The 13202-nt window shown below is 25.3% G+C and overlaps 1 protein-coding gene and 1 non-coding gene across 3 annotated transcripts; one reads left to right on the top strand and one right to left on the bottom strand.

Moving 5' to 3' along the window:
* Positions 1 to 6392: 6392 nt before the first annotated feature.
* Positions 6393 to 7825, bottom strand: LOC129608016 (pyridoxine/pyridoxamine 5'-phosphate oxidase-like). 2 transcript variants are annotated; one of them, XR_008696865.1, is made up of 5 exons: positions 7719 to 7825; positions 7469 to 7516; positions 7244 to 7400; positions 6532 to 7139; positions 6393 to 6432 (listed from the first exon to the last, which is right to left on the bottom strand). XR_008696865.1 is itself a non-coding variant. In XM_055519315.1 (4 exons), coding segments are annotated over exons 1-4 (729 nt in total). In that variant the 5' UTR covers positions 7720 to 7825; the 3' UTR covers positions 6393 to 6616. The 2 variants fall into 2 exon arrangements, 1 of the variants encoding a protein (XP_055375290.1); XM_055519315.1 differs by having other exon boundaries at positions 6393 to 7139.
* Positions 7826 to 9732: 1907 nt separating this feature from the next.
* On the top strand, positions 9733 to 9898 carry LOC129608191 (U1 spliceosomal RNA). The gene has a single exon (XR_008696873.1). It is a non-coding gene; the product is annotated as a U1 spliceosomal RNA (small nuclear RNA).
* The last annotated feature ends 3304 nt before the right edge of the window (positions 9899 to 13202 follow it).

The raw sequence follows: 13202 nt of genomic DNA, 5'->3' as shown, positions 1-13202 counted from the left end.
AATAAATAAATTATTATTTTGGTATGAAACTTTGATATTCAATGTTACTTATATTACAATATGGTATAGTAGTATAACAGTTAAAAAAATTTTTCACCCAAAAAACAAGAACAAAAACTTATTTTTCTTCATTAATTTTCACTTTTAATTAAGAGTGTACAACATGTTTTCCAACTTTGTTTTTTTTTGTTTTCTTTACACATATTATTTAAAATATGAACATGTATTCCATATGTTTTGGTTTTTATACTAAAATGAAAGTTGTGATATTAAGTAGATATCCAAGAAATTAATGTACGCTTTGAAACCACCACAAAAAATATAACCTTAATTAAAATCAATTTTTTTTGTATGATGAAAAAATTAATTTTATAAAAAAAAAATTAAAAATAAACAAAATATAAAAATTAATGAATATTTCAGGTACTTGCATTCTTTTGTGGAAAAATACACCTATATACATTTTATATATATATACTGCGATTCCGGAACTGAATTCGATTACATATATTATTATATATAGCTACCGCATAGAAGTAAAAAGAACATGCAAAAATTATTTTTATTAAAAAAACATTGCATAACTCTTGGGAGTTTGTAATTATATCAATTCGAAATTTACTGCAGAAAAATTGTTATGGAAGTATATTCGCCTAAAATGTTTTTTTATTCTTTTCTTGTAAATTGAAAATTACAAAGCTTGTACATGTTAGTTTCTGCCTTCCATTGAAATTTCATTCAATTAGACATTTTGTTCAATAACTTTTGCAAACCCATATAGTAATACAGGTTATTTGTTTGTGCTACTATAGTATCTAACATATAGCCACAGAAAACTCGACATTTGAATTTTCACAATTGCTCCCTGTTTTGTACGCAATGCAGTAACTGCTTTACGTACAAAATATTACAAAGCAAACCTAAAAATATGCAAAATTCTTAAAATATAATAATTGTTAAAACATTCAAAAAATTACACAATTTTATTTGTCAGTCATTATAGAAATGCCAAAAATTAGCATGGGGGACTGATAGAACTGATATTAATCATCTACTCTTATACTTTTTTCTCTTCTTTTCATAATAATCATAGGTCAAAAGGCAAAAAAATTGATTTTCGTAGAAAAAAAATTAAAGGTCGCTAAGTCATTAATTATTCCAAAAAAAAAAACTAGTAAGAAAAATATTCGTATAGAATAACGTAAGGTATATTTTGTAGTTAATAACAAAAAAAAACGTAAACTATCCTATGAAATGTTACGTAAAACCAACAAAAACATTTTCACAATTTTTCTTATCTTTTCTCATTTAGTTTTTTTTCATTTTTGACAATGATTTTCCGGTAATATTCAGTACAAAAAAAAGAACATGACAGTTAACAGACATTTTATATATTTAATGTTATGAATATAAAACACTCAAAAGAAATAGATTTTTAATACATACATACATACATAGGTACATTATACAATCGCACATAAAGGATATTTCATTGAAATCGAAAAAAAATTACAAGTGGATTTGTCATAAATCGGAAGGAGAAATGCTTATATATATGAATGTATATATGTGTCGTATGTTCAGAAACTTTTTAATTATTACTTATGTATATATATATATAATTAAAGTTGTCAAATGGAAAGACAAAAATTTGAATATTTGAATAACTTGGAAAAAAAATTTTATACACAACGATGATGAAGAAGTAAATAACACTTGTGATATATAGGTTCTAAAGAATTCATAATAATGTTCACTCACATAAGGTTCTAAAGAACAGTATTAATTTACTTGTATACGTAAAGTGTATAATATCAAATTTTATGAACTAAATTATTTATTAAAAAATACTTAGTCTTATACTCAGTCTTTCACGGAAAATCGAAATTTCTCCGGAGAATAAAATTTTAAAAATTAATTGTCTGTTGTCTTTTGTTATTTTTTAATGCAAAACAAACAAAATATTAATTTGAACTTACCAATTATACTCATAATAAGACACTTTAAAGCCCATAAGTATATATACATAGAAATATAACACTTTCAGATCAAATTCTTATAAGTCAAGTTATATTTAATTATAAACTGTTAGACAAGAATATTAAAATCAAAATAAATCACAAGTTCTTTAACGAATACTCTGCACAAAAATTATTTCTCTTTGCCGAATAATTTCTTTCGAAGTTGCACTTGATTCTGCATTAGACAACTCTCTACTTCTCGCTATCTTTAAAATCTATGTATATATTATAAATACAACTTATGGGATTTTGGGCAGTTGCTACATAGAGAATTGTATTACAATTGCATTCAACCATTCGTTCTTAAACTGCTGCATATATATGATTACATAAACTTATTTACTTATTATAAAATTAAAATTTAATCTTATACTCTTAATATTATACTCTTAAATGAGAAGATTTCTTAAAAAATTCTGAAATCGCAAACCATTATGGATTCTTGCAGGAGAAAATCTTTCCAGTATCATCTTATTTTTCTACTCTCATAAAAAATATTGATTTTTGAAAATGCTTATTTTACATCTGAAAAAAATCTTCGTATAAAACAAAATAAAGGACGATATAATAAAATAAATTATCCTTTCGTGACATCCAAAAAACAAAAAATTAAGATAAAAATAGATGAGTTTAAATTTTTAATACAAAATTTTACATTTTATATTGCGTATGGTACCGCATAGAACCATATCTATATGGTGCATCATTCATATTTTACCTAATATTTGTATATTGTATACCATTTATTGGATCAATATTGGGGGAACCCTAAAAAATAATTCATCCCTTTATTACTTTAATGTGAAAAAAAACACACATGCATTGTATAAATTAAAATGGAATTTTGCAAAATTTTTAAAGTGCAAAACAAATGGGGTGAATTTTAGCTTGAAAATGCGCGTTGTTGTTATACTTGTATATATACACTTAATATGTATTCAGTAATATATATGGATATAAGTATATACATAATCAGTTTAATCCTTTCATGTACACATTATAACATTTTATTCTCCCCTATTTACCAAATATATTTTATTAAAAACATTCATAACAATACATAGCTGAGAAGACTATATATATGTGAGTATATCAAAGTATATAATTATTATATGTACATATGTAGGTATCATAATATTTTCAGGAAGAAAATTTTGCAGTAAGGAATAAAATGCGAAAGACCTTGACAAAAAAAATTATATTATACCTTAACTTATACGAGTATGTATGTATGTTTATTAAAATTGTAGTTTTGTCATCAATAATATAAGAATATGATTGAGTTCATGTTGGCAAATCTGAATTATGATTAGAAAATGTAGTGTGTTTTTGTGACAACAGAAAACTAGAATCAGAAGTAGAGTTGAATTTTAAGATCTGTCAACATGAACACAACCTATGTGTGTTGTAAAATATAGGTTCTATCTAAAATCTAATAAACTTTTTTCAAAAATTTTCTATATTTGAATTGTTATAGACCCCTTATACTCCATCATCTTACGAGAATCTATTTTATAATCACAAAATATAAAATTATTCTGAACATGATTTTTCTATCTAAGCATGTATACATCCATAGGTGAGCTTACATGACATGTAGATGTCATATTAATACATATTTTCAGGAACATAGTTCTCTCAAAGCATTTATACTAAAATATATTCGAATAGTTTTCTTCTTGTTTGTATGTTTTCATTTAAAATTAATTTTTAGCTTTTTGAATTATTTCACACAATCGGGTAAAAGATTTCCCAATTTTTATTTTTCCTAATATTACAAAATATTCAAAAGAAAATAATAACAAAGAATGCATACGTACGAAAGGTAAAATAATGTAAGTATGTACATGTAATAGTAAAATTTCTAATTTCAATTTATAGGCTATAAGTTTTTGTATATATGCATGTAATATGAATTATTCCAATTCAATATCTAATTTTAGCCCAATATTACCAGCATGGAATACAAAAATTTTAAAATATAAATTGCATATATATGTATGTACATATTTTTCAAATTTCAATTCCAAATTTCAATTTATCAAGTCATTACTACTACTTTATTTAAATAAAATATTGTATTTTGTACATAACAAACATAAAGTTCCAAAAATCCAAAGTTGAATGAAAAATAGCTTAATATTACATACATAGATATTAACTAACTTATAAATTTAAATATCAATGATTAAATGTTTATTTTCTATATAACAATAACAGGGATCACATCTTTCTGTTCATATCTGATGCTGACAGAAGGATATTCATTACTGATATAGTTAGATGTATTATGTAAGTGACGTGTTACAGATATTTTAAGTTTTTTATAAATTTGAATGGATCGTACCTATCGTAAATGTTGAAATTATTGTAAGAATACTATATTTATATCCAATATATACTATATATTGGGTATGTCTTGCAAAAATAATATGAAAACGTTTTATAAAATAAAACCATAATTATAAAATCAAATACAAAATATATTTTTAAAAATTTAATAAAGATAGAATGAGTGTATGAAGCAGATTATCTACAAGTACTAGTAAAATATTTAACAAGTTCAATAGTTCAAAACAACCATGAAAGTGTTACTACTTTGCTAGAAACAACCAAAGTTATTACTTTGCTAGAAGAGAAACAAACGAACTAATATACTAACTCTAATACAGAATCTAACACCCGAATACAGAAATCTATTCAAAATATGCACATACATTTAATTTATTAAATTTACATATTAGAAATTATAGACTTTTATTTGTTTTAATCCCCAAAAATTTTATTAAGCGCAAAAGTACAAATTATGGTTTAATTTTCTCTTGAGATTCATGTATCAAAGATTCACTTTAAAACTTAATAATAATAATAAGGTCCAATAGACATTGTTTTCATAACCACATTATTTTCTTTACCGACAAAATCTTGATGATTTTTTGAAATAAGAGTTATATTTTTAATATAAGAAGAGATGGTGAACAAATACAAGAATGTAACAAAACCAAAACTTAATCTTAGACTAACAAAGTAATTGATATATTTTTATACTTAAGCCATACACATATATGTACATACGTATATATATGCAACACAAACAATATATGTGTATAATAGTTTAAATTAATTCTAAATAAATAAAATTTATTACAATATCCTTTATGAAAACATTAGAATTAACCAAAGTTTATTGAACGTTATAATATAAATTTTATTTGCTGTTAGTTGGGATTGACCTTATGTACCCACTTACATTTGTTTTATAATTAATATTTTCTAATAATATTGGATTAGTGTTATTTTCTTAAGCAAATATTTTGATTATAAATTTCTCATTATTTTTACGCCCCCCATTATTCAATAATATTGTTTTATACATATATTTTATTAAATAAAATAAATTCAATAAGGTTTGTTAAAATATTTTGTATCAGTTCAAGATTTTTTATTCAATAATTGAATATTTACAACCTATAGACATTAATTAAAATAATATTATAATCAATTCTGTAAAATAATGTAAATAACCTTTTAGTTATATAAGCATTTTAATATTAATGGAAATCAGGAGCAACGTAAATACTTATCTCAAAAATCTAATTATTAACCGTACCTTTAATAGCTAATTAAATTTTAAAATAATTTAGGTATTACTTGTAATATATTGAATGGCGGAATTGTATGTAATTACATTAATGTTACACAATTAATTAGGTAAAGTGTGTGAATTCCAATATGTACATAACGTACGTTATCTGTGCTGTTTTTTACAACACAAGGAAGGTCAAATAGTTATGCATATTAAAAAATATTGTAATTATGTACCTAGTTCATTAACATAAGTTAAAGACTCTAATACGCAAGTTATGCTCTCTAAAGTTAAGGCAAATTTACCTTTAAAAAACATCCCAAACAAATTTAGGAAAAAATATCGAATATCATATGTGTACATACAGAATTAATTCATATATTGTATATGCATACATTTTGTTTTATATAATATCTATTTAATAATTGAATATAATAAATTTTATATTCTACATTAAGTACCAATTTATACAAATATATTTTAAAATTTTTAAATTCCCTTCCAGCACGTAGTTGTACAAAAATTGTTGAACATACAGAAAATGTTATAAGGTCATAAAACAAAAATGCAATCAGCAAATACCTTTTAACATTTCACTTTGTTACAAAAGATAATCAAATTTATTAAATTTTATAAAGTGTAAAAAGCTTTTGGTAACATTTTCGTTGATGAAAGTAGTACAAATTCAATTATTTCTTTGCAAAAAAAAAGTTTTGACGTAATAAATTTTTATTGACGACAGCATTTTATAAAAAGTAATAACGAGTGAAAAAAAACGCAATCCATGCGGATATACTTCAACATCTTCAATTTTAATTCCATTCTCTTAAAAAAAAAAATACAAAAAATAATTCAAATACTTATTACTTATAATAATGTATAATAGCCATTTTACAATCGTAATAATTTATTTAGTTCACCTACCTACTTCATAATAAACCCATTTTTGTTGGAAGACATTTTTCTTTGTAAAATTTTTTCATGTTTTCACTTACAAATGCTTATAAATTTATGGAGCCAATCTTTCATATACCCAACCATTTTCACCTAAATGAATCAATTTATTATCAACTTCCTTATCAATTCCATTATATCTACGAAAACGGATACGATCGTGTAACCGATCTGTTTGACCTTGCCAAAATTCAATTAAATTTGGACGAATCAAATAACCACCCCAATTGGGCATAGGTACTTCCGAATTATCACCTAATCCATCTTTAATTTCTTTTTCGGTTGAATCTAAATGTTCACGACTTGGAATTACTTTACTCTGAGGACTAGCAAGAGCTCCAATACGACTTGCACGGGGTCTTTGTTTCCAATATTCTAGGGACATATCTTTTGAGATTTTTTCAGCCACACCTTCTAGTCGTATTGACTTTCTTAAAGGACACCAATACAATGTCATTGCAACATTTGGATTATTTTCAATATCTTGAGCTTTTCGGCTTTCATAATTTGTAAAAAAAGTAAAACCATTTTCAGTCACATCTTTTAAAAGAACGAACCTATTTGATGGTTTACCATTTCTGAAATATAATTTTTATTAACATATATACATATGTATGTACATAAGTGGTAGTAGAATAGTTAAACCTCTTTTATTCAAAATATTTTACTGTAATTTACATACTTATCAACTGTAGCTAAACAAGCTGCATTCGGCTCTAAAATTTCTTCTGTTTGCAATGCCAAATTTAACCATTCTTTAAAAATGGTTATTGGTTCCTTGACCTTAATACTACTTTCTAGAAGAACTTCTTTCTTTTCCATATATTTCAACCGCAAGGCTAAAATAAATTATAAAATACATACGTAAGTACATCGCATTTCACAAGTGTATTCATAAATATCTTACATGATATGTTTACTTCAGACATTTTGGCAAGAGCTCGTAACAATCTCACTGTAGTGGAAATAATGTGTAGATAATTAATGTAACTCCTAAGTATAAGGTTTTTATGCGAACAATTTTTTAATTGTAACAACAAAGTTTTAAATATAATTTTTTAGTTTTGCAATTATTTTAGTTTTGCAAACAGCCAGTTAAAAACTATGTTAATTATTATTAGCTAGCAAATATTACTTCTAATTAAATTTTAACTTACTTTTAGAAAAATTATATTGTAAATAGTAAAACACTTCTTTAAATCATATCAAAAAAACAAGATTAAAATGTTAATATAAAAATCAGCTGATTGATTTTACAATATTTTGTTCGACATGTAAACAAAGCAATATGTTTTTGACACATAAAAATATAGCTGTGTTCAATCATCGCTTCAGAAATATCTTCCGCAATTTTATTACTAGAAAATTTAAATATTGTCAAAATAAAAATTAATAAACTACCGCACCACAGTAATACTTTTTTTTGCAACTAATTCTTTCGCAGAATTTTCACAGAATTACAAACTAGTGCAAATTTCTCTTCCCAGTATAGTGAAAAACACGTCTTACAATTGCATTGTCGTAAACTCAAATAAATTCAGCAGCATTCATAGGTTTTCTATTCTGTATTAATTCAATTCACTCATTGTGTAACAGATTAATTCAGCAAATTTAATGCTAACATTATTTTAGAAAAAAAAATTCATCCATATTGTGTAAACAAAATGTATTTTTTATTATACCACTAAGAAGACATAATGTAATTAAATAGATATTAAATGGGAAGAATTATTGAACAACTTGACATAACAAAAATATCATATAACATATTTTCTCTCAGCCGTGTGGAGCAACTATAGTTTATTTGAAGTTTCATTAGAAAATATTGAGTACATCATCTATCTACAGATAGGCTAAACTAATTTTCGTTTTTTGAACTAAATTTTAGTTTTCCATTCGCATACATTGCGGCGTGCACGTAATTAAAGTTATAAATATTAAAGACGCAAGAAAAGTCATTTGCGACACAATTATTGTCTCGAGACAAAATAAATAAGTTAATATGAATATGTATTATATTAAATATAAAAAAAATATAAAACGGAAAATTTCATCAATAAAAATCTATCATTCGAAATGCTTTTAGAATTAGTTAATTTTTAAAAAAAACTAATTTTGAAAATTTAAATAGATAATTAGAAATTTTTATTAGTTTGGATCCGAACCACATTCTAAAAAGTATTTTTAGTTCCAATTCGGAAAAAATATCTTTCAGAAGCGCTACAATCGTTAAATGTGAATTTCACTTTTGTTTTTTTTAAATGATTTCTAATGAATATTTTAGGAATAAATTAATTTCGTGTCTATGTATGAATTGAATGTACATAAAAATTTGAGATTGTAAACAAATATTTAAATTTTTATTTACTTTTTGTATTTGTTGATAATGTTATTATCTTATATATTTATGATATCGTTTTTGAAATTATTCAAAAGTGGCTGCAATATGTATATATGTATATTATATGTGGGCTACTCTGAATGAAGCTCATTTAATAAAATTTCAAATTTCTCATTCAAAAGATTTTTTCCAAGACATTATTATCGTATCGTGTTTAATGTGTTGGCTAACTATTGTCTCAAAGGTATTGAAGTGATCAATGAAATATGGCTGACAATAATGATCGAAGTTCAAAAACTGTAGTTACCTTGTTTAAGCTGTATTTTGAAAAATGCATATTTCCGCATTCAAGGTAACTTAGGATTAAAAAAATTAAATTACATTAAAAATTTGAAGATGCAACGATTATATTATGTAAAGTGCTTCCATTTTACTCTGAAAATAAATGAGATAACATGAATGAACATGCAAAATAAATTAAAATACAAAAATAAATATAAAAATATGTGTATTTAACACTATTTTCCAAATAATGTCTATACTCCACGGAACAAGGTATTTTCCAAAACATTCTACGGATAGTTACGTAGCTACATATTGGATTTAAAAAAAAATCTAAAAAATGCATGATGTGAACAGTATATTTAATACGACACACAAGCACACACGTATGATCACTTTACTTTATAATTTTCATGTATGTAGTTTTTTTTTTGTTTTGTTATTCGCGTTGTCATTGTTCTTTTAGTTCTATTTTTGTTTAATTTTTATAATTCACAGAAAAAAATTGGCAAAATATGTATATGATATAAATAAAAATTAAGAAAATCATACTTACCTGGCGCAGAGGTTTTTCCGTGATCAATAAGGCGGATCCTCCGAGGTGAGGTCTTGTCATTGCACTTAGATGAGATTGACCCTCGCGATTATTCCTAATGCGAATAACTCGTGCGTGCAATTTTTGGTAGCCGGGAATGGCGTTCGCGCCGTCCCGAATAAATATTCAAAATAAAATTAGCCATTATATACACTTCACAAACAATTATTTGTTGTTAGACTGTATCTAACATGTTAGTGGACGCTAAGTAGCTGCAAAAATATACAGGTGATAATATATGGTTAAAAAATAAAATAATATGAAAATACCTAATGAATAGTTGGTCATTATTTTGAAATGTATAAATTACAAAAACATAAGCAACATTAAATGAATAAAAATTGGCTTTAAAATTTGAATGTTTGTAGCATTCACGTCATTATGCATCACTATGAAAATGAATGCTAATGCGAACGTGGTGGTATTTAAAACATACTTTATTTAAAAACCTTTATTCGGCGACATCGTATCCTAAGCTACAATATTGTATCTATTTGGGAACATTTAAGTTTCAAATTTAGGTTGGATACCAAAGATACTGAAATATCTGCTAAAATACCGAAATTGGCTATATTTGAAAATTTTGCCAGAGTAAAGCAAAGCAAATGTGTGTTGGTTGAGTTGCATTACACTCGTATATAATATTATATGTAAGTATGTAGTATGCATATGTATAAAGAAATGGTTTTATGGACCTACATACAATACATGCATGTAAACATAAATTTCTTTTTCAAACTTTCTTAATATTTTTAAACTAAGATACTTAAAAATTTGTTTATATCTACTTTTCAGCTTCACTTTAGAGTTAGTTGGTTCATATATAACATTTTATATTTTAGTTTAAAAATATTTATGCAAAATAAAATAAAATTACAGTAGGAGTAGATTTTACTAAACAAATTTTTATAACTTAAGACGACTTTTTAAATATGTGTATATACATATGTACGTACACTACAGTACTACAGTTTTGGTTAACCCTAAACAAGACTTACTTATAATATCTACATATACATGCAATCATGCACATTTGTATGTAACGAATTCAAAACCACAATTTTTCAAAATTAATTTTTGTCTTAAAAAAAATGAGAAAATGTTATGGATTCCATTATAAGGAGAGAAAAACTTAAGAAAAAAATAAAAAAACTTATACTGAATTATGGTACTAAAGCTGGTGACACATTTTAGTTTAGTTTACTAGATAATCTAAGAACAACCAAAAAAAAAGTAAAAAAAGTTTTATTTTCTTCCCAAAATGTGTTTTGAGCGCAACAACATTTTTTATTTGAAAACTTTTTATTTTTTCATCATAAGCACTTTTGATTATTTTTTAGTTTTAGAAAATTTGTTTTGAAAAGTGATGTTATTAAAGATTTAAGAGAATATTGTATTATCCATTGTTTGCACTATATAAAAAGTTCACATCATTTCTTCCATTTCAAAATTTGTAGAACTTAGGAGGGAAACCGCACGCAATCATCATAGAGAGCAAAATGAGATATGATTTTAATATTAAACAATTTACAGCGTGTATCGCATAATGTGGCAAATAATTCCAGGGATAATTCTTTGATCAATTTATATCATAAATTGTATCGGTGGGCGGAAGAAGATATTCTCGTGTTCGGGATACAGCTTGTTGAAAAAAAGGTGCCAGATTTTTCCAGTATATAAATGAATGCTTATAACTTCAGAACAATGCGAGTTTTAAAAACCATGTAGAGTTTTACAGGCGATTAACTGTTCTTTATTTTCAGTTTTATAATAAATTTGGCTCAATGGCTCAAATCATGGTTTTCGAGATAAAATTCATCAAAATCAGATACTTTTTTTTAGAAAATCGAAATCTAAAAAAAAAAGTTCAAATTTGTTAAAGTTAATATATGGGATATTATTTTCCCCTTTGTCTCTCCTTGTTTTGCCATAATAAAACGTCGTAAATATGTTTTAAAAACATCCGCAAAATGAATAGTCATAAATTGTGTTTGTTTTCCAGATATACCTACATTTAAGAAATAATGAAAGTGTAAAAATATTAGATATTGGGACCATCAGAGTAAATTTTTATACCAAAAACAAAGTAATAAAATGTTAATATACAAGTTAAAAATCAAAATTCAATAATGAATAATAAAGGATAAAGCACAGAAGCAAAACATTTGCCATTTTCCGAAAACTTGTGAATGATTTCAATACTTTTCTCATACTTCAGGTAGATTTCTTAATAAAATGAAGTCACTAGGTTCATGCTCGTGCATGTTCCGTTTCATGAACCCTAAATAAAGAATTATCGGCGAGAACTAAAATTAAAGACTTTTTTTAAATTATAAATAAATTGAATTGAATGCTTATCGAAAGGGAAATAAAATTAAAAACGAGAAAAAATAGAGTTGACCTTGTCAACTCTATGATGCCCGTACGAATTTGTTATCCTATGTGCGAATAAAAATGCCACGACTGACTATGGGACAGACTATGACTTTAAGTTGCCGTATTATCATATTAATTTATGCAAAATTTCAGTACAATGTGTTTTTCAAAATACTATGTGTGCCAAATTACTATTGAAGTTGTATGGCAGCTACCAGAACCGGTACCCCGATCATGCCCAATTTTAATAGGGTTCTGATGGACAAAGCTAAATCAACTCAGAATTTGACGCTGATCAAAAACATACACTTGAGTCTATATCTTATACCGTTATTTCTTAGCGTTACAAACGGTAAGGCAAATTTAGTATACCCTTCGAACATACGTTCGTACGGGTATAAAATGAAATATAAAAATAAGTGGTGAAGCTGTTTCTGAAATGAAAATGAAAAGAATAAAAAAAAAATACTCTGAATAACAATAATTATAAAAAAAAAATCTTTAAATAATCCTTCAATATTTTCACAATACAATCTCCTCTTTATTTTTTCATATTGAATTTATCTTTTCATGGCAGTTGTTCATTCCTATTGTTGCAAGATTCTTATATTGATTAATAGGCCCTTTAATGTACATAGGTACCTATATAATATTGACGTGTATTGTCAAAAATGTATATAAGTTCATAGAATCATAGGTCAATAAAGGTATTGGGTATAGAATACAACCTCATTGTAATATGGTTGATTATTATGAAAATTGTTCATGGCTATACACCTGAATCTGTAGAAGAGTGGACACAGTCACTTGAATTCTGTATGTTAATTTAATTGTTTTATAAAATTCACTCCCGTCTCCGCTATAGTACATTTTTATGCAATCATAATAATTATATAAGTAGAATATTTATCCAAACATTTTAGCAGATATATAGAATATTTAACAAGAGCTTTATTTGCTCATGAATGCCTCAAATATACGAATAGTACGTATGCTTGGAAGAATTTGTTATAAGTGACATATAAAAAAATGTGAGATGACAAATTA

This window comes from Condylostylus longicornis, unplaced genomic scaffold, assembly GCF_029603195.1.
Source record: "Condylostylus longicornis isolate FDR11 unplaced genomic scaffold, ASM2960319v2 ptg000030l, whole genome shotgun sequence".
Classification (NCBI taxonomy): Eukaryota; Metazoa; Arthropoda; class Insecta; order Diptera; family Dolichopodidae; genus Condylostylus; species Condylostylus longicornis.
The sequence above is the reverse complement of the archived record's forward strand: the minus strand, read 5'-3'. Positions and strand labels throughout refer to the sequence as shown.

Excerpts from the sequence above, each read along its gene's own strand:
- LOC129608016 (XM_055519315.1), bottom strand. Across the intron at positions 7,401-7,468 it reads GTCTGAAGTAAACATATCAT|CCTTGCGGTTGAAATATATG; the intron begins GTAAGATATTTA and ends AATTTATTTTAG. Across the intron at positions 7,140-7,243 it reads TGTTTAGCTACAGTTGATAA|AAATGGTAAACCATCAAATA; the intron begins GTATGTAAATTA and ends ATTATATTTCAG.